This window comes from Lutzomyia longipalpis, chromosome 3, assembly GCF_024334085.1.
Source record: "Lutzomyia longipalpis isolate SR_M1_2022 chromosome 3, ASM2433408v1".
Classification (NCBI taxonomy): Eukaryota; Metazoa; Arthropoda; class Insecta; order Diptera; family Psychodidae; genus Lutzomyia; species Lutzomyia longipalpis.
In genome coordinates, this window is record NC_074709.1 from 3,804,101 (window position 1) to 3,830,455 (window position 26,355).

At 39.0% G+C, this 26,355-nt stretch overlaps 2 protein-coding genes across 7 annotated transcripts in view; both read left to right on the forward strand.

Moving 5' to 3' along the window:
* The window catches only part of LOC129793455 (acid sphingomyelinase-like phosphodiesterase 3b), an 82,175-nt gene that overhangs the window by 16,473 nt on the left and 39,347 nt on the right, over positions 1-26,355 (forward strand). For 5 of the 6 annotated variants that reach the window (XM_055833488.1, XM_055833489.1, XM_055833490.1 and 2 more), the window contains exons 3-4: positions 24,974-25,042; positions 25,125-25,281. In XM_055833488.1, the coding sequence (XP_055689463.1) occupies positions 24,974-25,042; positions 25,125-25,281 (226 nt within the window). Of the gene's footprint in view, positions 1-5,432; positions 6,479-24,973; positions 25,043-25,124; positions 25,282-26,355 lie in introns of those variants that run through there. The other variant, XM_055833492.1, reaches the window with a different exon arrangement.
* On the forward strand, positions 1,047-3,093 carry LOC129793458 (uncharacterized). Its single transcript, XM_055833495.1, has 2 exons — positions 1,047-1,830; positions 1,889-3,093. The coding sequence occupies exons 1-2, from the start codon at positions 1,520-1,522 to the stop codon at positions 3,036-3,038; spliced, it is 1,461 nt and encodes a 486-aa protein (XP_055689470.1). The 5' UTR covers positions 1,047-1,519; the 3' UTR covers positions 3,039-3,093.

The window sequence follows — 26,355 nt, forward strand, 5'->3', positions numbered from 1 at the left end:
AGTGCGTGATTTTCACTCTCTCAGACGCTTGAATTAGTGCGTGTTGGGGAATTTTGTAAATTCACCTGCCAAGGGTCTTACCTGTGAGATTTATTATTTCTTATCAAGGAAATTAAAATGTATGAAGTAGACAGCTTTATTGAAATTTTAACTTGTCATTTTCATACCTAAACAAACGTATACTTACCTGTAAATGGAATATCAGTTAAGAGCTTTCACGTTTAAAATTCATTTTATTTTTAATCTTCACCTTTTACTTCTGGTTTTGAACATTTTCTCATTCAGTGTTCCCAAATCGATGGCGAAAAGGGAGATGGGTGGGTGCTACCAGCCCCCCGAGATGTGACTCTTGTTTTCCATGGAGCGATATTTAATGAACCCATAGCCATCCAAAGCCATTATTATACTCCTCTTTTTCTTCATTCAAACCAACGAAAAAAAAGTAAAACACGTCCTGGCTTGTAGTCACCAATGATTTTGGGGAAAAGGGTTTGGCTATGGGGGGTGGTATGCTATTAAATATGTAAAATCGATTTTTATTCTCCGCCCTTGTTCCCCATATTCGAGCCATTGTACTCCGCATATAAAAAAAACAGGCAGCCAAACCTTCTCCATGGACTTGGGCGTAAGTTTGTGTGATGTGTCTACTGATGCGAGTGGAATATTCATGTCCTTTCTATTGGATTTCCATAACCGTCAAAATGAATTTATTTGTGATCAGAATGATGGAAAAAATGTACGTGTAGATGATACAGTTCCGTTTCGCATAAAGCACAAATCTTAAGAAATTCCCCCTAAAGGCTTTTTTAACGTTATATATTGGTACAAAATACGATATTTCTGCACACTGACATCGTTTCAATATATTACATAATGACCCTAGGGGGATAATAATAACTAAATATTGTTTTTTTTTAAAGGAAGATAAATTAAAAAGTATTCAGCGAAAAGCAAAAGAAGTTCCGTAAGACATGTCAAAGCAATAGTTTGAGGAACATAAGAAACAAGTGATTTTGCTCACGAAACGTAAAAAAAATTATATCAAAAGATTTATTAAAAAGTGAGAAGATTTATTTTAGTTTTTGAATAAATCAGAAAAATCGATTTTAATTCAACGAAACGTGGATTTTGTTCCGCGAAACAAAGAAATATGAATTTTGGAACTCGAGAAACTCAAGAAATGATTCATGAATAGTAAGAAACGCTAGAATAATTTTACGGAACGAGACAAAATGTTAAGTTCTTCTTTGGGGAACAAGAAACATAAAACGGAGTTTACGAAACTCCATAAATTCGAAAGTGATTTTAAAGAACACAAGAAACCAGTATAGAATTCTTTTAGATCTTGAATCTAAAACCATTTTCCGCCTAAGAAAAGCTTAAGAAAGTCATATTTTTAACAAAATGTCTGAGAAAATATAATTCCCGAATATTAAATTATTAATCATCACAAACAATACTTCTTCACCTAGCTGGAGTGGTCACCGGGTTTAGATAAATTCTGGATATTTGTAAGAGTATGCGCGGGACTTATCGCAGTTCTCAATTGGTAGCCGTGTCGGTACAGTCGAGTGCGTTGTGTGAGTCTCAGGGTTTACTTTTACGAAGAATCACATCCAAAGAAAATTGTATAAATAAAACAATGACGAGTATAGAAAGGCAAAAGAGCTACATAGAAGGAGAACTAACTAAAGTCATTCTTGCAAATAACGATGAATTTCTAAATTGCAAACTCATTCAATGTGAAGCAACAACGTCACCACAGCTCGATGGATTTATGGCAATTATCTTTAAATTGAACATCGTCGTACAATGCCAGAAGACTTTGCAGTAAGTTCACATTTGAGAGCTTTTAGCTTTGTATTGAAAATATCGGATTTTCTTTTAGGGAAAAATGTTACGATTTAATTGTGAAACTCATGAAGGGATCTCATGATTTTCGAATACGTTCAAAGTCGTTTATCCAATTTGGTAATGAGGTTTACATCTACGGACGAGTTATACCAACATTTGGAGAGTTTTTGGCCAATAGGAACACATTGATATGCTGGGAAAAATGGATACCGAAAGTTTACTACCATTTCTATGGATCTGTACCAGAATTGTCGTTAATTCCCGAATCTGTACTTGTCTTGGAGAATATTTCCCCAATTGGTTTTAGGAATCCTACGTCTCGCCTTGAGTTAGATCTCGAGCATATTTATATTATGCTTAAGACTCTGGGAGAGTATCATGCTCTGAGCTATGCTATGAAGCTGCTAAATGAAGAAAAACTTAAGGAATTAGTTGATGGAATTGTACCGCTTTGCTACCAAAATGAGGACAATGAAGAAAGTATCTACGATGTAATGCACAAAGTTGGTCTAACGCGTCTCTTTGGGTACCTTAGTCGTCGTCCTGAGGTTAATACTGGAAATCTGAGGGAAGAACTCGAAGCTTTGCGGGTGAAATACTTCAATTGCCCAACCAAACTTCTCGATCGACTTCGTGACGATGATCCACCCTATTCGGTAATTCATCATGGTGACTACAATCGCAATAACGTCCTTTTCCGGTACGATAACTCCAAAAAGCCCCTCGAGATGCGAATGATTGACTTCCAAGAGGTACGATATGGATCACCGGCTTTTGATTTGTCTTTCTTTCTCTACATGAACACCACGACTGCCACGCGGGAGCAATCGTGGATGGAACTTCTTCGGTATTATCACACCACCCTCTTTCGGGGTCTTATGGAAATCCTTCAATGTGATAAATTGGATGAGAGATTGAAGCCCTTTTCCTTTGAACTATTTCACCGACATTTTTCACGTTTTGCCATCTACGGAGTTCTAATATCGGCACACTTTCTTCCATGGATGGACTGCTCGGAAGAGGAATGTGAACTATTGTCAAATCTTTTCGTACAAAATATGAGAAGTCCTGAATTCTTTGATATTTGCCTCACTGCTGGGGGTGAGGGGTCTAATGAAAAAATTCTCAGTGTTGTCCAACATGCTAGTAAAATGGGATATTTGCGATTTCTCCTTGAGGAGTAAATTTGTAGAATTTTGAATCTTTAAAATAAAATATAAATGAAGGAAAAATATATATTTTTTATTAAGTTATTGCTTTTATCGAATCTTTTAAGGAAAGCTTAGAAAGAGATTAGTTCGTGCCCTCATTAACACAATTCTCAATTAAATATGCATTTTCTTCTTGTAAAATAACTCACACTGAATTGATTCTATTCACCCCTGCTTTATAAGAATTAAATTATAGCGCCTATAACGTTTATACTGCTTATAAAATTTTCCAATGAATAATTTCTTCACATTATTGTCTTGAGAAATTTCCTTCTTACATAAATTTTTCTTGAACCAACAATACATGCAACAAGTGATATGCCGCGTGTATATAAAATAAGGAATGTAAAGTCTAATTGTGACATTTTTCAATTTCTTCCTCCACCTCCCTTTCGAAAATGATATGTATTTCATAAAATTAGCCACCAAAGTGTGTCCCCGCAAAATGAGATAATTTCACAAAATAAATTCACCTTTGTTCCCTTTTTTTCCCCAAACAAAACGAATTCCGCTTTATAGCCTTGGAGGTAAGATTGGAGATTTCCCATCGTCAATGACAAAGAAAATATTTCTCTTTCATTTCTGCCCACAAGGAAGAGAAGAAAAAAAAGAAGCCCCCCAAAGAAATTGAGAAGAATTATCTGCTAGAGAAGAATTTTTATATGATCACATTGGGGATTACTTGGCTGAATTAAATTCTTGAAGGCTCTCCCACACGTTTTTACATTCTCGTGGTCTTTTTATCAGGCAGCGGAACAAAATCCCCAATTCAGCAAGGGTGGGATGGCATTGTGCAAACAATTCCCGCAACATTTTGCCAACTATTTATGCAGCGGGGGTAGATTTATTGGTGCGATTAAAGTACAACCAAAGCTCTACATGCTCTCTTGTATATGATTTACGAGGTCAAGATACAAGTTTCAGTTTTGTTACTTTTATCACTTGAATATCAACTACACTACTCGCTGGAGGAGTACTGTTGTGTCGAAAATTTGGTGTTTGTTTGCAAATTATTCCGCGACTTTAGTGGAAAAGTTTTTTTTATTTAATTGTGACTGCACAGACCGCATAAAGTTTTCTCTTTGAATTTTTTTTGTTTTGTTAACGAAAGGGGTTTCTTTACCTACAACTACATAAGTTTTAATGCTGTTATCGCTGGAAGCTTTTTCTTTGGCAAAAGCACTAATTTAAAATTTTAAGATCAGAAGAGATTTGTTAAAAAAAGCTAAGATATAAGATCCACAAAAGTTTTCGTTCGTGATGTCAAAGGCGCGTGGGAAATTGTGAATAAAAGGGGTTCCATGGGGGCAGAAAAAAAAACGAGAAAATATTCCATGAAAGGATGAAAAATACCCAAAATAACCCCTTTCTTCTCCCCATTTATTTATGCCAAGACTTCTCCACCTTTAAGGGATGAGGGTGAGCCCGCAATTTATTGAGTCGACGATAAATTCAATGACAAATTGCATAACAGAGGCAAACACAGATGGAAATTCCTTTTTCGAGAAATAGGCCTTTTCTCATGCGCGCTATGGGAAAATACATCGCCACCCCCTCCCGTCACGGAAGGGGTGAATGTGTTTCCATTGAGAGATTGCTGACCACTTTGGGATGTTCTCCTTTTGCCATTTTGCCTTTTTTGTATGTCAAGAATCCAGGGTGATTTTTTATCCTTGTGTTCCTTGAGCTTTTGTACATTGGAAGGTACCTCTCAAAGGGAAAAATGCCATCGAAATTCCATCTCGAAACAGGGTTGTGGAAATTCAATGAAATTCCACATTGTCAATTGAGGCTGAATTTTTCACCGCACAAACTCTAAAAAAATCCCCAACAGGGTTGCCTATTCAGGAATTATGGGATCAGCATGGAATTGTTGAGTTGTTTTCTGACAAAGAATTGTTTTTTTTGCCTCCTTTGCTCCCAACTAGTGTGCACCCAGATTTATTCGTTTGTCACATTTTCTGCCCCCAGACGATGCCTTGCATTTTGAGCTTTGCAGAGCTTGAGGATGAAAAAGTTAATTTTCATGTGTCGCCTTGCAAGTATAACAAATTCACATTGATTCATTCTTTTTTTTATCAAATCACACTGCATTCGTTGAAGTTCGAGGAAAAAAAGCTCATGCGAGTTGGGAAAATTGTTGAAAAAAAAAAAAGAGTCAGAGTGTGAAAAGCTATGTGGGTGGGGGTGGTGGTTAGTACATATATAGAGAGAGGGAGAGAAAAACAGCAGTGTGCCTCCATTCATTCCATCACAAATTACAGACGATGACAGCTTGTGAAAAATTACTATTTTCCAATTTCATTTTTCACTCTCGCATACATTTACTTTCCATCGTCACTCCCCGGTGATTTTATTTCCCCCATGAAGGATCCAATGGGGAGCTTAAGCTGTGTAACGTGCACATTTTCAAATTTGTCCCACACAGGAATGCCAACTGAATCATTTGAAAAGTCTCCAAAAAGAGGAGGGGTAGTGACGGCACTTGTGTATGTTTTAGTGTATGTTCTGCTCCTTGTATCCCACTGCTGTGGCAGTGGGTAGTCAGTCTGCCATGGGAGCTCATTAAGAAGAGACTCATAATTTCTCTCTTATATTCCCAAAAATAGATAAAAGTTGTGCAGTGCCACAGTCTGAAGTCCTCCCGCCGGAAGCCATCGCGGTGACTGCAAGAATTCCTCATCGGAGAGCGAAGAACGACGTTGAACCTCCTTCAAGCTCCTTATCTTGGGAGCTGGCGCCCGATACAAATTGAAGGAGCTGTGCACCACCGTTTCGGAAGGATCTACGAGGACCTTGTCAGTCAGGGAGACTCACGGTTTGGTGCCTGACAACCTCCGGGAAAGTTTCATCCCGTTGAGTCGGAAGCTCTGTGCCCGTTGAGCGTTCCACATCCCAAAGGTGCGATTTATCACCGTTTGGCTGGACAGGAAGCACCAGCACTAGCACACCGAAGCACCTCACGACCTGGGAAGCTCAATCCCAGTGCTCATTCCCGTCGGGACGTTAAACTCCCGTACGTGCGCTTCATTTGGGCAAGACCAACGCCCAGTGTATATCATCGCCGGGACGCCAAATTCCCGCGCGTGTCAGAGAAGCTCAAACTCTGCACACTAATCTCCGGGGCGACACAAAACCCCCGTTGAGAAGAAGCACCACGAGAGGAACCTGGGAGACGCTCATCGCCGTCTGAAGAAGAGACGAGGGATTTGAATCATCCTGTGCCACCACCAGAGACGTACAGCCGCAACGAAGGGCATCAGAGATCAACTCGGCTGCGAGAAAACCCCTCAAGAGGCCCGTGTAGGTGCAGAGAAGAAGAATAAACGTGTAAAATAGAGGGAAGACCACATCTTCTTATTTTCCTGGCGATTCAGCATTGTTTTATTGGCGCCCAACCCGTGGCGAACCAGGTAAGTACCCTGTTGGTAAAATCTCATGCCCCTGAAGGGATACCCATAACTAGAAAATTGATCCCTTTAGTGATTCCTGTAGAGAGCCGGCAAATTTTCACCTCCAGAGAGGAATAAGTATTTTCTGTGGGGGTCAAATTGTGAATTTTTTTTTGTACGAAGATCTTTTGAACTTGCGATTCCCGGAATACCGCAACCCCCAAACAAAGCCCCTTTCAGCGAACATTTCGGGGGACCTTTGTGCGAAATTTATTTCCCCATCACCGTTTGGAGCCCCTTTAGAAATCCCCATACGGGACCCCCAAAGAATTGTGGCCTGAAAGCGAAAGTGAATCTATTTTAATATTGCAATTATTTTAATATTTCAATTAATTTTGCCATTGGGTCAAAGTTTCATTTAGGGGGCACTTTGAAAATCATCCGTTGTGGAGACATCCGGGAGCAAAAGATTTTTTTTTTCTTTTTTGCTGTTTTTTCTTTTTTGTAAAGTAGAAGAATCCCCTTGCAGGATTTTAATTTGCAAATTAAATTTAAAGTTAATTTTTATTAAATTATTTTTCCTGAACAATTTATTGCTTCAATTTGAATTAAATTTAAGCTGATTTTACATTGAGGCCAATTCTCCGCCTGATTTCCTCGATTAATTCTTTGAAAATTTTTCCCTGATAAAGAATTTAATTCGAGATTTTGTGGGAATTTTAGGCGAGATTCTTCGCATGTTTTCTTGCATGTTTATGATTTATATGTTGTTGAATTAAGAATCTCGTGGGTTTAAGCAATTATCCACGGAGATTCTGGTCATTTTGAAGCGATCTTTTCGCAAATTTTGGTCATTTTGAGCGATTTTATTCGCTAATATTGAGATTTATTCCTGAAATTTTCCTTGTTTGTTTGTCACAATGGTCGGTACTCGAAAAAATCCCTCCGTGAACCAACCACCACCTACCACTACCGAACAACCACCCACCAATACGGTGCAGCAACCACCCACCACCTCGGTTGCTAACACCCCTCAATCGTCCATCCCTGTGCGATCTCCTACGCGATTCGGGAGTGGCCGAGGCACCCCAATAATTAGATGGGAAGAAAGGTTTCAGAACCTAGAAAGGGAAGTAAGGGCTAATCGTGAGATGGTAGAATCGTTTGGGACAGCCACAAGTGAATATTTGGCAACCCTGGAATCCAGGAACAGCGATATTTACCGGGAAATGCAAAGGAATTCCAACACGATGCATGCACAGATGAATACTTTAGCATCCACAATGAATACCCTGGTAGATAAAGTCGCTCAACTTCAGTTCCAAAACGCCCCTCAAGCGACGTCCAGATCCCAATACGAGCAGACGCCACTGCAGTCACGCATCCCACGCATGGCATCGACAGGGAGATTTAATTCGAACTTAAATGCCACTACATATCACTCTCTTGAGAGCATCCCTGAAGAACTCGGGGCTGTTGGTGGACAAGAAGCTCCCCAAGGCTTAAGCGATCCCCAACATGAGGCACAATCTCAGCCAGGAAGCCTCAATTCTTCTGCCGTTGACTCCGCTTCTGCTCCGTTGAGAGGTCTCAGCACCTTTAAGCCCATTCCACTGAAGGATTGGGGCATTACATTTTCTGGAGATCTCCGGGGACCACGAGTAGGAACCTTCCTCCGTGAAATGGAGCGGATGGCTAATGCGCAGAGAGTGGCCACGGAATCAGTGCTTTCCAGTGTGCATTTGTGTTTGAGTGGCGATGCTTTGAGGTGGTACCGTTCGTGTGAATTGTTTACAAGGTGGGAAGATTTCGCGAGTTCCATTAGGGTTACCTTTGATCGTAGTGATTGTGATTTATCCGTGCGTAGGAGGCTCGAGGAGAGGAAGCAACGTGATGGTGAGCGTGTGGGAGTATTTATTGCGGATATCCGTGCTTTGTTCCGTGAATTGGAGGCACCCCTTGATGAGGGGACCCAGATTCAAATGATCCGTAGGAATCTGCATCCCAGGATCCGGGAATCAATCCTTCTCAGGGAATTTTCTTCTGTCTCTGAAATGGAAAAAGCACTCCGCATTATTGAGAACAATATGTTGATCGCTAGCGAAGATTCCTCACGCCCAAAACCGTCTCGTGGTGTATCAGCTGTGGATGCAGTGAATACCACAGCAGCTCCTCGAAGGAATTTCCCGCGGAATAACAGAAGGAATTCTGAACAATCCACACCGCCACGTCCTCGCAATACTTCGTCCATGTGCGTCAATTGCTACCTGGGAGATCACCCACTGGAACAATGCACTCAGCCTCGCCGTGCTAGAGTATTATGCTACGGATGTGGTGCTGGGAATGTGGTCAGGAGGAATTGTCCCACGTGTTCGGGGGAAGCAGCTCCGGGACACTAGGAGGGATGGTGGATACCGGGAGATCTCCTACAATCCCTCAAGTCACGATAAATAAACGCAAACGTCATAGGAAAAATAAAAACAATCCCAGAGTTGTCAGCAGCATAGATAAAGATTTTGAAATTAACGATGAATATTTTTGCGATGAAATAGATGCTTTTGAATTGAGTATTGAGGAATCAGATGATGAATTGGAGCGCATTTTACAGAAAATCCCATTATATGAGGATACCAAAAAGGATACAACATCATTGAGTTCAGAGGTTCCTCAAACTATAGCGGCTGGTGGATTAGTGAAGGAAACTACTTTAATTGACTTCACGGAGGATGTGTTTGGTTGCACAGATTTAATTGATTTTAGTGATCCTCTCCCCATCTTGCACCCAAATATAACCCAAGCATCTCAAGGATCTGCAGTTACAATTGGGGAAGTAAATGATGTCCCATTGGGAACCCCCCGTGATGATGATTGTAGACCTTATGCGAAGGTGAAAATTTTTGAGCATGAAATTGTGGGATTATTGGACAGTGGAGCTACCCACACATGCTTGGGCAAAGGATCAGAGGAATTGTTGAAGGATATCCATCTGATGGGAAGAAATCCTAAAAATGCCACATACATCCGTACCGCCGATGGAAGCATGCACGAATGTGTTGAACTTGTAGATGTTCCCTTTTCTTTTAACGGCGAAACCCACTTGTTACCTGTCTTGGTTGTCCCTGATTTGACCTCCCCATTGATTTTAGGTGTGGATTTTTGGTTCAAATTTGGCATCACGATAATCAAGCCTAAGCCTCCAAACTGCGCAGCGTTAAGCAAGAATCCTGTGGTTCTTAGCAGTGAGGAGAGGGCTCGTCTTGACGATGTTATTCCCCAATTTCCCATCACTACGGAGGACAATTTCGGTCGCACCCCCTTGATTACCCACAAGATCGAAACCCTTGACAATGCCCCTGTCCATCAGCGTTGTTACCCAGTCCCTACTCATCTGATGAAGGCTGTGGATGTGGAACTAGATCGACTCTTAAAGCGTGGAGTCATTCGGGAGTGCGAACCGACTCCTTGGTTAAACCCCGTAACAATCAGAGACAAAAAGGACGGGCGGATTAGATTTTGTCTGGATGCGCGGGGACTCAACAGTGTCACGGTGAGAGACACCTACCCCCTTCCTCATATCGAAGCAATTTTATCACAATTGTCCGGTACTCAGTACCTATCCAGCGTCGATTTATCCGAGGCCTTTTTCCAAATTCCACTAAACCCTGCGGATCAACAGAAAACTGCTTTCGCTCTTCCAGGGCGAAAGCTCTACTGTTTTCAAAGAACCCCTTTTGGTTTGGTGAATTCCCCTATGAGCATGGCCCGGTTGATGTCCCTTGTCCTTGGTCATGATCTCGAACCCTTTGTCTACTATTACCTTGATGACATCCTTGTTGTTACCCCTGATTTTGAAACCCATTTGCGCATGCTAAAGGAGGTGGCACATCGGCTCAAGAAGGCAAATTTGACCATCAATCTGGCCAAGTCCAAATTTTGTGTGCCAGAGTTGAGTTTCCTTGGATTGACTGTATCTCCGGAAGGAATCTCAACGAACACCGAGAAAGTGGATGCCATATTGACCCTCACCCCTCCAAGAACCGTGAAGGGTTTGCGACAGGTCATCGGGATGATGTCTTGGTATAGGAAGTTTATCCCCAACTTTTCTACCACAATCCTACCGCTCACCAATCTCCTGAAGGGAAAGCCTAAGACCATCGAATGGACTGCTGAAGCAGATGAGGCTTTCGAGAAGCTCAAGCAGGCTTTAGTTTCCGCGCCCATATTAGCCACCGCCGACTACTCCAAACCTTTCCGCGTTAAAACCGATAGCAGCGACTTCGGATGCGGAGGTGTCCTAGTACAAGGAGAGGAGGATGAAGAGCGGGTTATCGCTTATATGTCCCGGAAATTTACGGCAGTTGAGCGAAATTATACCACAACGGAGCAGGAGCTTTTGGGAGTGTTGTATAGCATCGAGAAGTTCCGGCAATATCTTGTGGGAGCACGGTTTGTAGTGGAAACCGATCATTCTGCGCTACAGTGGCTTTTGCGTCTTAAGGAGGCTCGTGGCCGTCTTGCTCGTTGGATCCTGAGGCTGCAGGAATTTGATTTTGATGTGCGCCATCGTCCGGGAAGGGAAAATATTGTCCCTGATGCCCTATCGAGATGCCTCAATGTAGATTCCCTCGCCGAAGTCCGCGATGCCTGGTATGGCTCACTCCTGGACAAAGTCAAGAATAGCCCAGAAAAACATCCCGAATACAAGATGGAGCAAGGACGTCTGTTTAAGCTCTGTAGAGCACAAAATGATCTCGGTGTGGTGGAACATAGGTGGAAAATGGTGGTTCCGAAGGAGGATCGCGCGGAAGTGATTCGAAAGTACCACGATGAGCCGACTGCAGGGCATTTTGGTTATTTTAAAACCCTCAGTCGTGTGTCCTACTACTATTATTGGCCAAAAATGAGAAAAGAAATTAGTAAATGGATCAAGGACTGTCAAATTTGTAAAGCCTCAAAGGCACCTAATGTACCTTTAGCTCCCCCGATGGGAAAATTTGTTGAAGCCACTAGGCCATGGCAGATCCTTTCCCTTGATTATATTGGGCCTCTTGTAAAATCCTCTAAAGGATATACAGACATTTTAGTAGTAGTTGACCGTTTCTCTAAATTTGTCTTAGCATTCCCCCTTAGAAGCGCTAAGACCCATATGCTCATCGATGTACTTGAGAATCGTATTTTTTGTGTGTTCGGCACTCCCCAAATTATTTTATCTGATAATGGAGTACAATTTGAGTCAAAAGCATTTAAGTCATTCCTCCAAAGTCGCGGTATCCAACATTGGAAAACGCCGTTATATCACCCCCAATCGAATCCAACCGAAAGAGTAAATCGCACCATAGTTACCTCAATGAGGGCTTTTATTAAGAAGCAACATAAAGAGTGGGCAGACAATCTCCACCAAATTCAGTGCGCTATTAATTCTGCGGTTCATGAGGGTACAAAAATGACGCCTTATTTTATTAATTTTGGGCAGGAAATGATTATGAATGCTGACCAGTACACTATTAATTCAATGCAGCCTCCTTTGGGTTTACAGGAGAGACTGAAAATGCTTGAGAATGCCCGAAAGAAAGTAATTCCTAAATTGCGAGATGCACATGATAAAAATTCAAAGGGTTACAATCTTCGAAAACGCGTTGTTGCTTTTAAAGTGGGAGATCTGGTATGGCGGCGTAATTTTGGCCAGTCAGATCAGGCTAAGGGCATTCAGCATAAATTTCTTCGGTGGCTCAAAGCGAGAGTTGTGTCAGTTCAAGGAGATACCTACGAGCTCGAAGACATTAATACAGGGAGAATTGCACGATATCACAAGAAAGATATAAAATCAGATTAACGTCAATAATTTTTTATAAAATCCCAAGATTTTGGATTTTATTCAATATTTTTCCTTTTCAAATTTTTATACAGATGGGTATGTCTCAATTTAAATTTCTTAAAATTTTACTTGGATTTAGAAAAGAAAGAAAATCACAAGATTCAGCGATTTTATTCGCAACAAAGGGGATCTGAGGTTGTTCAGAGATTGATTAATCACCCTTTTGTAAATTATTGCAAGGAGCTAAGGAGATTAAAGCAAGTTCCGCTGGAACTAGGTTCTTACTGCCTTTTCTAACTCCCTCCTTATTCATTTTGCTTAATCCGAAGGAAGGTATCGGATCGCCATTGATTAACTATTGTTGGATCCTCAAGAGTCATAAAATGAGGAAAGATTTTGCATGAGCACCTGAGGGGTCGCTCCCTAAAAGTTGTCGCTCTGCCTTGGAACATCCTTGGTGAGAGTCCCGTTTGAAGTTTGTCTGAGTCATATTCTGTCGTGGGTGGCAGGAGCTCTTTCGGATGGCATTCGGTTGATTCGTAATCGAAGATGTTTGTTCCTTGAATCTTTTCCCCTGCACTTGGCAGAATCCAAATAAATCCATCCTTCCAAATCCTAAAGAAATTTCATGCACAAGATGCATAGGACCCATCCCACCTAATATGTAGAGTCAATATTCTTTTCGCATCCTCGTCTAATCCGCGAAAAAAAAAATAGTCATGAAAAATAGAAGGACTCCTGACGTTCGTTACCTGGCGACCACATTGCCGGGTAGGCAGAAAAGTGTCTACGTAGCCGGTATTTATTCTCATGCGTATGCGGATGGACCCCAGGGAAGTAGGTTTTGCCGAACCCCAATTTAGACTCACCCCTTCCTCGTTTTGGTGTCTTCGACTTATGGGCCGCAAGACGTGACCTATGCGAGAATCCCCGGAAGCTCGGACGACCGATAACAGTGGAAGACTGAGTGAGCAGGGGAGGACCGTGTCGTGTCGGGTGGGTGTGACGGAGTATGCCTCAGGGGGAGTGTGTCTGAGTTGGGGGTCTAAAAGACTTGCGGAAGTGGGAAAAATCCAAATCGTATGTGAGACCTATACGTGCGGCGAAGCTCGCGCAATGTGCCAGTCAGGATCACGAAGCCATGATCTTTCGACCCCCCCTCCGTGTCAAAGGCTCACGTTATGCGAATTACGCGTGGGTCAAATCTTACGAGTTTGCGAAGAGATCATAGAAGATAAGAAGAAGGAGAAGAAATGGAAGAAAAGTTCCATTCATCCCATCATACCTTTCCCCATACAAGCAGCTCCGTGTTGCTAATAGCGAATGCTGGTAAGGAAGGAGAGACTATTGATGTGGAGAAGATGGTGGAGAGAATCCACGGAAGGAGAAAAGACGAGAGGTCTTTGAGGAAAAAGAATTTATTTTGAAAAAAAAAATTTGAAGAGAGCACAAGAAGCTCTATGATTGAAAATTAAATATAAATGAAGCAAGCTCAAGAAGCTTTGTGAAAGAAAATTTATTATTGTCTTAATCTGCTTAAGAAAAGCTTTGTCTTTCAGCAGAAAATAAAATTTCAATTTTGAATACCTTCAATGAGACCCCCCCCCATTCTGCAAAAGATCATCCTAAAAATTTGCCAAATGTATGAATAACGAAATGTTTCTTGAAATGTCCCTTTCACCTTTATTCTTGTCCGAAAGCTCGGGTGATCATGATGATTACCAAATCATGATGGAAGAAAGATGTGGGAGGTTGAACTGAGGAGTGATGATTTCTTTTGTTAAATTATAAATATTATTTGAGCCTCTTAATAATAAGAGATCTCTAAGATGATCTCAAATCTATAATTGATTATGTCTGGTTAATTTTAATTTAAGCCCTTAGCCTATAAATTGTTCTCTTACTTTTAATCAAATTAAGTTAAGGTGCTGGGTTAAAATTAAGCTAATATACATTATACAGTGTCTTTCCAAAACCCTTCTGGTTGGAGCATAAGGGGTTCCCACGTTCATCCCCTTTTCTTTTTTTTATTGTTTTTTTCTTTTCACAACTTATGGGTGCCCTGTAAAAATTTTATCCATGGGGGAGACACTGCGGGTAACTCTCCGGGGGTAAAATAAAAGGAAATAGCTGGAAATTATACGCCAACGGAAAATATCTGGCATTCGTCGTTGTGTTTCCATGTAAAATATCTTTACATTCCCTTATGTACTTCCACACGGATAATCTCCGCGAGGATACTGAGTATTTGCCCTGGAAAATATCCGTTCATGTTCAGTCATTTATACCCATGGAGACGTTTCCGCGAGTGGGACATGGTTTTACCGGGGAAGATCTCCGTTCATTCTCCTTATGTTTTCCTGTATGGATGTTTGGTGGTTATTTCTGCCCATTTTTCTATTCAAAATATCCTTGCATTTGGCACCTATTTTTCCTGATGGACTTTCTCCGTGAGTGCACCTTTATTTTACCGCCTACAAATATACGGTCATTCCTCCTATTTACCTCCTACAGTACATTTGGCGCTTGTTTCTGTACATTTTACCACACAAAATATCCACTGATCTTACTATGTACCTCCGCGAGGATAAGATCCTCGAATGCTCTCAGATTTTTCCGCCTACGAATTTACTCCTATTCAGACTATGTATCTCCTTAGTGGATATTTGGCGCCTATTTCTGCTTATTTCACCGCGTAAAATATCCTTATATTATCCTATTGTTCCCCCTTGTGGAGTTTATCCGCGAGTTGAAAGTTCTTTTTCCGCGTATTAATTTATACCATTTCGTGCATTTACCTACTGCCGAATATTTGGCACCAATTTCTTCTAATTTTTCCAGGGAAAATGTACTCATATTTCCCATCACTTTTCCATGTAGAATTTTCCGCGTGATTAATGTGATTTTTCTTCATTCATAATTACGCTAATTATCCTAATTTACTTTGTGTATATTTGGCGGTCTTTTCTGATTATTTTTCCATGGAAAATATTTATGCATTTCCCTATGTTTTTCCTGGTGGATTTTCTCCGCGAGTGTGCTCTTATTTTTCCGCGATATTTTTGGCCATCAAACTCATTTTTTTGGCAATGACACTCTGAGGGCAAGAGAAGATGCATCTGAGTAAACCTTTTTTTTATTGTTTTATTAGGGTCTCGGGTTCTCGAAATGTGCATGAAATAGACATGCCTTAGGTACATGGGTTTATTTTACATGCACATAAGGCCTCATTTTTTTTCAACCTCCCCATTTTACCCTTAAAATTTTTGTGCTCATCACCCGTCTGAGTGAGTATTTCACAATATTCAGTTCTTTGTGAGATGTTCTACTGAAAGGAGCGCATGTGATGTGTAAGTGAATTAAAAATGTGAATAAAGTGAAAAATCACTGAAAAAGGTAAGAAATGCTTTCTATTTTCTTTGATTAATCTATATTTTTTATTTCCCGTACTTATGTATATATCAAACAAAAAAAAGTTGTGATATTTTTCAAAGCTTCTTGGAATAAATCCTTTTTTTTACATAACATCGCTTGTCGTTACTTTTGTTGTATAAAACTTTTTTATGTACAGATACGACAAAAGTAGTGACAAGTGACGATATTTAAAATGTTGATTAACGTCCAATCATAAAAAAATGATAATTTTCGATAACTATTTTTTATTATTTATGTATTACATATGTAAAAAATTTCTTCTTTTGTCTAATATCTTGTTTTTTTTAATCACTTAATGCAGAATGGCGCATCCCCTTCATTTAATCAGAGATACACTAATCGTCGACGTACCAACTATAGCATTCTGCCATCGTATCATCCATAACAACGATTAATACTGAAATCACCCTATCATGCAACGCTGCAATCGCAAAGATTTCTCAACAACAGCATCTCAATAAGTGATTGTAACAATATCAACCAACGATCACTTCAGCCCTACTTCAAGCAACAAAACCAAGCTCACGCAAAAATTTAAGTAGGTACAAAAAGTCCAACTTATTTTAATTAAAATTCAATTAAAAAATAAAGTAAAGAAATTAATTACATATTTCCCATTAAATTTCCTTAAAAATATACATTTTATAATTTTTTTCCAATTATCAAATTGGGTTTCAATTCTTTACAGAAAAACAACATCTCTAAATTTATAAAAAAAAGTAATTTTGAAAAATAAAATAATTTTAATGTTCTAAAAAATATTTAGGTATAAACTCTTCATTAACATTCAACGTCTCTATTCAACCCATAGAGACGTGCGATAAATATAATAAGAAAATTATATTTTAAGGTATACCTTAAAATCAAGTAATCAAGTAATGTTCAATAAAAGTTTCAGTTTGGAGTTGCAAGCCAAAGATTAAAGTATGTACTTGTTTATTACAAAGACATTATTGTAAAAAAAAATACTTCCCAAAACAACTAGATATGGTAGTAAGTAGTTCAATTAAAATATATAATGTATAGATCAATTACACTTTGCACCAAAATAGAAAAAAAAACAAAAAAAAAATGTACAAATTTCTTTGAATTAAAAAAAAAATTAGTGACTGATGATTTTTTCCGAGTCTCCAGTCGATTGAAGTCAAATCACATTTATTTTCTGATGTAAAAGAATGTATAATTAGTTTTAGAATAGTCTCTTAAGAATATATGTATTCACTTCTCTGTAAGCAATAATCATAATAAATAAAAAAAAAATAAAGAAAAAATTACGCTTTTTAATATTTTTGTCGTCCACTCCATCACCACCAATTTTGAGGAAAATGCACGGGATATAACCTAAGGTAAGACTGGAGGAAATCAACGGATATTTACTGGGGGTAAAAATCAAGAAAACTATCGGATAATTACCATGGGTAAAATTGTGGAAAATGTATGGATATAATCCTGTAGTAAAACTGAAGAAAATTGCCAGATATTTTCCATGGGTAAAATTAAAGAAAATGCCAGGAAAAAGTCATGCGGTAAAATGACAGAAAATTAGGGGAATTTTACTAGTAGTAAAAACTATGAAAATTGAGAGATATTTTCTACCGGTAAAACCACAGCAAATAGACGGTAATTCTCCTTATATACTAAAATTTTTTTGTTAGAATTTTACACAGAAAAATAAACGAAAATCTATGGATACTCTCCATAGGCAAAATAGAGAGAGTACATAAGGATATTATCCTACGGTAGACAAGCACGAGAACCCATGGAGAATATCCCTCGGAGATTTACCCTGGAAAACTGCGTACGCAGTACATGTATTTTCGCTTATAGTGTCTCCAACCGTCTCCCGTCGTAATGTGCGGATATTCTCCATGGGAAAAAGTCAAATCTCCGGTCATTCGCTGAGGTTTTACCAGGTAAAATTGACGGCAAATGAGCGGAAATGTTTTACAGGGTGATGTAACGTGCACATTTTCAAATTTGTCCCACACAGGAATGCCAACTGAATCATTTGAAAAGTCTCCAAAAAGAGGAGGGGTAGTGACGGCACTTGTGTATGTTTTAGTGTATGTTCTGCTCCTTGTATCCCACTGCTGTGGCAGTGGGTAGTCAGTCTGCCATGGGAGCTCATTAAGAAGAGACTCATAATTTCTCTCTTATATTCCCAAAAATAGATAAAAGTTGTGCAGTGCCACAGTCTGAAGTCCTCCCGCCGGAAGCCATCGCGGTGACTGCAAGAATTCCTCATCGGAGAGCGAAGAACGACGTTGAACCTCCTTCAAGCTCCTTATCTTGGGAGCTGGCGCCCGATACAAATTGAAGGAGCTGTGCACCACCGTTTCGGAAGGATCTACGAGGACCTTGTCAGTCAGGGAGACTCACGGTTTGGTGCCTGACAACCTCCGGGAAAGTTTCATCCCGTTGAGTCGGAAGCTCTGTGCCCGTTGAGCGTTCCACATCCCAAAGGTGCGATTTATCACCGTTTGGCTGGACAGGAAGCACCAGCACTAGCACACCGAAGCACCTCACGACCTGGGAAGCTCAATCCCAGTGCTCATTCCCGTCGGGACGTTAAACTCCCGTACGTGCGCTTCATTTGGGCAAGACCAACGCCCAGTGTATATCATCGCCGGGACGCCAAATTCCCGCGCGTGTCAGAGAAGCTCAAACTCTGCACACTAATCTCCGGGGCGACACAAAACCCCCGTTGAGAAGAAGCACCACGAGAGGAACCTGGGAGACGCTCATCGCCGTCTGAAGAAGAGACGAGGGATTTGAATCATCCTGTGCCACCACCAGAGACGTACAGCCGCAACGAAGGGCATCAGAGATCAACTCGGCTGCGAGAAAACCCCTCAAGAGGCCCGTGTAGGTGCAGAGAAGAAGAATAAACGTGTAAAATAGAGGGAAGACCACATCTTCTTATTTTCCTGGCGATTCAGCATTGTTTCAGCTGTTATTTATGTTTTCCATCTTCCGCAGCGTGACTTCATGGTGCTATAACCCCGCGCCAAGAATATGCGTCCATGGGGCTTCATTGCTTATCTTGGTGCAGCAAATTCATATGATGTGATGCTTGAGGGTGGTTCTCTCTCTTCCAATTCAAATATCGATCGAACACTTTTGTATATAACAAGTAGTTTTCCTACATTGTGCACACTATACACACACACGTCACTTCATCTATACACTACTCTCGTGGAAATTGAGATTTTCTAATTTGAAACTCAATAATGCCAAAATGAACTATTTCACTGTATATGAGAGAAAGACTCTGATGAAGATGAATGTTACCATGATTGTGTAGGTCAAATGAAGTGTTTATACATTTCTAGAAATGAAATTCTGTTCTTGATTTTGTTTGTAAAATACAGAGCATCAAAGTGAAGGTAATTACAGGGAATTCAGAGAATGAGGTGACTCTGAAAACAACCCTGAATATGACTCGATATATCTACCAAAGAAGTTTACCTGTGTTTGTATAGAAAATTCTCTTATTCAAGGAAAGAATCATTCGGAGCTTTTAAAAAGAAAAATTGAACAACAAATCGCTAAGAATTCTCTTAAGATTTAAATTAATTTCTGACGATATTTAAATAAAAATAAATTCCAAGGAAAAGGATTAAAGATTTATAAATTAATTAAAAATGCAATTTGATTCAAAATCAATTATAATTTTTTGCCTTTGTGTCTTGAACAATTTCCTTAAATACGGAAATACTTAATCTTTTTTATGCTGAATTTTCCTCTCTGCAAATTGTGCTATTTTTATGTGAGAGCTTTCAGAAGAAAATATCGTTTTGCAGAGGAAAAAAAAAATTGACTGTGTATTTCGGGATAAATACCCCTTGGGGCAAGTGAATTTCTGTGAACCATTTAAATACCTAACATCTCAATTTTAATGCTAAAAAGAGATTCAATTCTACGTGTCTCCTTTTTCTACCGGTTATATCTTCCTTTTTACATTTTTTCATTTAATTTCTCCAAACGCATGAGTTGGTTTTTTGAGGGTTTCTCGGAGGGAAAAAGTTGTGAATGAGGGTGAGACAACCCCCCATATAGCCGTATTATCTTGGGGCAAAATAAATTGTTGGATTTCCCTCTTTTCTTTGGAGGGGCAACAACAAGAATTTATTCTCATTCCCTGCCTGTCGATTTTTCGCGACGGTTGCCTACAATTTAATAAGGGACCCGAGACTTTCTCACACAACAAGGTATCATTTCACTCTTTATCCTCTTTAGTGTGTATACTCTCAGCGTGTGCCTACAGCCCTTATGGTCACCAAAAGTGTGTGTGAGGATAAGAAAACTGTTGGACCATGGAGACAGAACCCCCCCCGTTAGACCCGATAAAATCCCCTAAATTTGGGAAATTGGAAATTATGATCTCAATCTCTCTCTAGAGCTCCATCCCACCCTTTCACTTTCACTCCCCTTCCCCCACACAGTTATGGGGCACGTTAGAAAGTTCCGCACGAGTCTTTAAGGGTCATGGAAGAGCTTTACTTTTCCCCATTCTATATAGTATTTTCGTTGGAGCCATATGCTGTGGGTGTGTGTGTGTGGCTTGGATGTCACGTGAAAATAAGGTGAACAGACATCACCACAATCTTAATGTATTTTATTAGCTTTCTATCACAACAGAAAAGCCATGAGAAAAAATGGTTTGGGGGGTATTTTTACGATGATATATACAGCATAGAGAGAGAGTGGAATTTCATACACACAAACATCCCATCAATCATATTTTCGCAAATACCAGAGACTTCATTTCCCCTCAGGCCCACCCACCGGTGCCGGAGAAAAATATCATCAATGTCAACGATAAGAAACTTTTCCATTTACCAAAATACTAACACACACCCCCAACCCCTAATCCGATGAAAAAAAAAAACAGATATTTATATAAAAATATTCGTTAATATTTATTATCAATTGTCTATGAGAGGGAAAGACCTATCAGTTTCCATTGCTATCACACATATTTGACTTATATGAAAATAGATTGATATTAATTTTCCGACAAAGCTTTCGTGTGTACAGGAGAAAATATAAAGGGGCCCCCCCCCCCCCCGATTGTGAAAGGTGATAAAATGTCCCAGACATATGTATGAGGTGCAGTGGCCTTTTGAGGTGGTGTACAACATGGGGGAAAACTTTCCGAGAGAGCCCTAAAGGAGAATATGTACCACATATTACGTTCACATTGGGGTTATACCGATTAAACTCCCAAGAAGTTATGTTTAATAACATTGCATTTGATACAGTGATGGAGGAATTTTCAACACAGGCAGCAGTGTGTGAGAAATTATAGGAATTTGTTGTTGATTGCAAAATGCAAAGCACGAAACATTGTCACTTTGTCACTACATGATGGTGTTTCTAGCATTTATGCTTTTGTGCAGTCTATCAAAATGCTTCATTGTAATTAACAATGAAGGTTTGTTATTTGTGAAAAATGTTTCAACGTTCAACGCATTAAATTACGCAACACTATAACGGAAATTGGTAAAAAAATATTCTAGGAGGTGCATGCAAAAAATAAATAAAAATTATGATTTTTCTCAATTTCAAGTAAATACTCTGAAAATGAATTAAAAAGTCTTATGTTTTCCTAACGTTTGTTATATGTTTTCTTCCGTTACGTTTTACTTTTTTCTAGTATTTAACTCTATTTCTAACGTTTGACGTTTCTCTCTTAACGTTTGATATTCTTTAATACTTTTAATTTTTTTTCTGAAGCTTGAAATATCTTTTCTATAGTACAAAGTTCCTTTTTTTTAAACTTAATATTTTTTCTAACGTTTGACAAATGTTTTCTAATGCGTAACATTTCTATTTTAACAATTGACAATAGTCTTCTGGCATTTGACATTTCTTGTACAACGTTTGAGAATCCTTTTCTAAAGTTAGACGTTTCTTATCTTCATTATTAACTTTTCTCTTTTAATATTTGACAGTTTTTTTTCTAACGATGGACGTTTCTTATCTAAGCTTGACTTTTCCTTCTCAATAAAAGACTTTTCTTTTTACACTACCTACATATATAATTTTCATTTCTCAATTTAACCATACTAAAGGATATTATCTTACCTATATAATCTTTCTTTTTCATTTGGGATTTCTTTCGGAAATTGAATTTCATTTCCCGGAAGACCAACTTCCAAACTACGGAACCCGCTTAATTGATTAAATGTAGCCATCCGTATCAAGTGGTTGACTTGAAGACGCATGGAATTCGTTGGTGTGTGTGTGTGAGCTCTGTGAACATCCCTGAAGAGTACGTAGAGAGACTTCCTTGTCCACCTTTTGGTGATTAATTCTCCTTCTTCCTTCTTGATTATTCAAGAGAAACTTTGGTATAATAGAGGTTGAATTACTGTGAGATATGTGAGGGGTATTTGTAACCACCCCCAACTACCTCCGGAAGGAGATTCAAGAGCATTCCAAACACCACAAGTGGGTGTATCCGAATTACTCTCTTCCATGGGGTATGCGGTAAAAATTCCCATTCATATCCCCCGTGAGGGTGTTTTGCGTTCGTGAATGCCAATCTATTGTGCTTACTAATTGTGGGTATTAATCGATCGTAAGGGGGTTGGTGTGGGGGGAAACAAATAAAAAACGTGCGGTGTTTTTGGCATCACAAGAGGGAGGGATCAATTAGGGAAATTCCTTTGAGAATGTTTACGTTTCGGTGCCAACAACGCGTTTCAATCGGACAAATCTTATACGGAGAGAGTGAATAGGGAGGGGGTGGGCTGTGTTTTTTTGGTGAGAAAATGTTTTTGGGGGAAGAAGCTTATAAGGGTTTTGGGGGCAAAGGAGTGAACTTTACATGTTAATTGAATATTTTTCGTGTGTATGGAAATGCAAATTTAATTCAGGCCAACAACCCCTCCGCTATGGTGGATAATGCACGAACCCCTGATTTTCGTGACTTGGTCAACATTCGGTATTTCAGCTTATTTATGCGCACAATGTTCACAAATACCCCCAAGTTGGGGTCTCCTCACTGCGGCTTGGGTCACGACTATGGCTGGAATATAATTTGCATTTATGCAAATTCACGCCAACAAGAGATGATGTACAAGTGGATAATCCATTTAAAATATATATGCACAATCATTAGCCATCATGCCGTTTTGGTATATTTTTGCATAATTTTTTTTTCCTTCTCCACCCTCAACTCCCTTTGAAATACATTTGGGATTTTTTTTGATCTTTCAGAAGATAAAAAGAGAGAAAAGTAGGGAAGGAAGATGAAAGGTGTCTTATTTTTTGGCTTAAGAGGAAAAAGGTGTCGCATTTATCTTGTCTATTTTCTTGCGCACTTTTCCTCCTACTTTCATGACACATAGCATGAAGGGCTTGAGAAAAATCACAAACCGAGAAAGCACAAGAGGTTGCTGACCTACCTGAAAATCTCTTTGATAAGACACACACACACACATGTTAGTTGCAAGAAGTAGCTTTCATGCTGAGCACATTTCATAGAGTGTCCTGAAGGAAATCGATATAGAATTTATTTCTTCGGTGAAGCGGAAAAAGCATATAGAGAGACGATCCCCATGGGGATTGGTGGGTGTGTGGGGGATGAGTGAAAGATGGTTAAAGTTACACTAAATTTTATTGGCATTTTCTCATAATAAAATTGATTCCCGCTGTTGTTTCCACCCTCAAACATTTCAATGCTCAATGTTTCCCAAGAGAGCTTTTCGCCATTTCTTCAGGGCTCAACAGAGAATATATATTCAATACACCCCAGAATATGTATGGTATTCCATTCCCCCACCCACATGCGGTATTAATATGCATGAATGCGGATGGGAGAGCCATGAAATTCGCAACAGTGATGTAAAAGTGCGTCATAAAATGAATTTTCACCCCATCCCGTAACATTTGGCGGGGTCACATTTCCACGAGAACTGTGAGAAAAGCCACATAATGGCAATTTCTTAGAGTGCATGCAATAAAACTTTTCCAATACATCAATTCCAAAAGTATTTTTATTTTTATTTTTTTGTGTGTAACACTCATCTCATTGATCTTAATGTCTAAAAGCCTCAATTGCATTGTCAACAGATGAATGTTTTTATGAATTTTAATCAAACATTTCTATCGTCTCTGGGATTTAATCAAAATTGGTTTTTATTGTATAAACTGAATGTTTAATTGTGGCAAATAAAATTGAATTAATTTAGTTTGATTGATCATTTATCAATTTAGACAATAAGTACGTACATAATGTTAGTTTAATTATTGAGGGAGATTGATGAGATTCCCATTCAAATTAATTTAAGATTAAAGGATGACGGTTTAGATTTGGTTTGAGGTTGTCTTTAACACTTGGAGGATTTTGCTGGCCAAAGTGGCCAATTCGACAATTTTTAAATCGTCACAGAATACAATCTCTTAAAAATATTGTGACAATTTCTATATCTGTGTGTAGGGAAGCTCCATTACTTCAAGATCGTCGAAAGAAAACTTGAAAAAACATTTTCTTTTAAGAGAAAATGAAAGTCAAAATTTTGAGGTTAGAAACCTCGATCCTCCAGTTTTAAGATTAGAGCAAGAAACATAAAGAAAAAATATCTTATTAACTTCAAATAGTGAGTATAAAATTATTGATAGCATAATCAGAGCTTTTGTAAAGCTTTTATCTTAAAATTACATAATGCTAAATAAATATTTCGAAAGAATAATAACTAAAAAAAGCTTTAAAAGCTTCATTATTTTGCACAAATCGAATCTTAAATTAATGAAATAAATTTTAATTAGTGCACAGGATATACGGAGCTTTGAAATTTATGCTAATAGACATATTAATTATTAATTTAATAATATTGACTCGTTAAATATAAATTTCCTTATAAATATGAGAATATGCCATTAGGCATTGTAATGAATATGTATTATTATAGGTAGTTAGGATAAAGATTAGAATATCACAATAATCATTATCCTTGTTTTATGATTCATTGTATTATTCTGAAAATTATCCAAAAGTTTAAATTAGGTATTCGTTTTTAATCAGAAAAAAAACTCTACCAACCAAATCGATCATTGGATTTTTTTCTCATGGAAAAACTGCAGTGCAGAGTGTGAAAAATGGGGTGGAGAGAGAGCTTTGCGTTTTTATTCCTTTTGGAGCGGTGTTCCAATTAAAGATGTGCATGCGGTGTGGTAGGAAAAAAGAGCTGTGCCCCACATATTGGATACTCATGTGAGACGTCCCATCAATAAATTCTGTGCTGGTCTATTTTCAGGGTACTTTTGGCACATAACTGATCTGCACTTCGATCCGGCGTATTCGACAAAGGGCGACGTGCTCAGAAGTGAGTCCATTAGTCATGTTGCTGGAGCCAGATAAATAGCTCCCTGCGAATATACTAGTTAATTTGCCACACTCACTTGCAGGTTGCTGGTACAGTGAGCACCACCAGAGCTCGTCGAGGAGTGTGCCGGGTCGATTCGGTGATTACAGCTGTGATAGTCCATGGGCACTCCTGGAGTCAGCCACGCAGGCGATGCGCTCTCGCCAGGGTGACAATGTGGAATTTGTCCTATGGACAGGGTGAGTACATTTATATAGGGTGCTATATTACATATCCACACCACCACCCACCCATCCGACCCATCGAAAGCCTTGAGAGATTGATGTGTCTGCTGCCCCCGATGCGGGTGGGGCGTGTGTATTGTTGCACAAGATACAAGATCTAATTAAGATATTATAAGCACTTACCATGTTCAGCGTAGTGAAGTTCCCGGGAACTTGTGGTGTAAGTGGCAAGAATTCAGCATTAGGATCCATCTCCCTATGTTCTCCCTTTACCCAAGAATTTCCCATGTAAGAAGAAGTTTTAATTTAATCCCTCGGTGTCTAATTAAACAAACCACTCACTCAGAGACTATTCCAATTTGTCCCCCATCCATATATATGTATATAGGTAGCATTTGAAAAGTTCAAATATATACTTTTCTATCTTTGTTCCCTTTATTTGCTATAATTGTAAGGTGAAGAAAAATTCTATAACCCTGGGTGAATTGTATTTGATTCACTTTGCATTATCACAGAGTAAACCGATGGATAGATTAAAGATTTTTGATTAAGTTTTGAACATCTGGTGGCTCTTTTTGAAATAAATTACTTATGTATTGAAAAGTCATGAGAAAAGCGTCGAAAATTATATAGAATTTCCCAAATATTTGTGGATAGAATAATCTTGTGAAATGCAACATTTCCTTATGATTTTCTTACATATGTATTTTTTTTTACTAACGTAGTGATTTTCCGACGTTGGGCGCCTTCTTCAGTGGCTAAATGCTTGTAAATAAATTCCTTCTCTCTGTAGCCACTGAAGAAGGCTCCGAACGGAGTCGAAAGCTGTGGAAAACGTGAGTTTTTCTGGCTGAGAAAACCCCATTTAACCGACGAAAAACTCCGAAAATTATTATTATTTTTTCTAACATACATTTAAATAAAAATCGAGTAGAAAATTGTATAGGAATTTTTGTTCTCACATCAGAATCTAGCCACTAAGAAAGTATGCATTCCAAATAATTTGAAAATTGTCTTTTAATGAACATTAATTGCTTAATTCAATAAGAAAAACTCTTTAGAAAAATTTATTTTCCAAAGTATTTTATC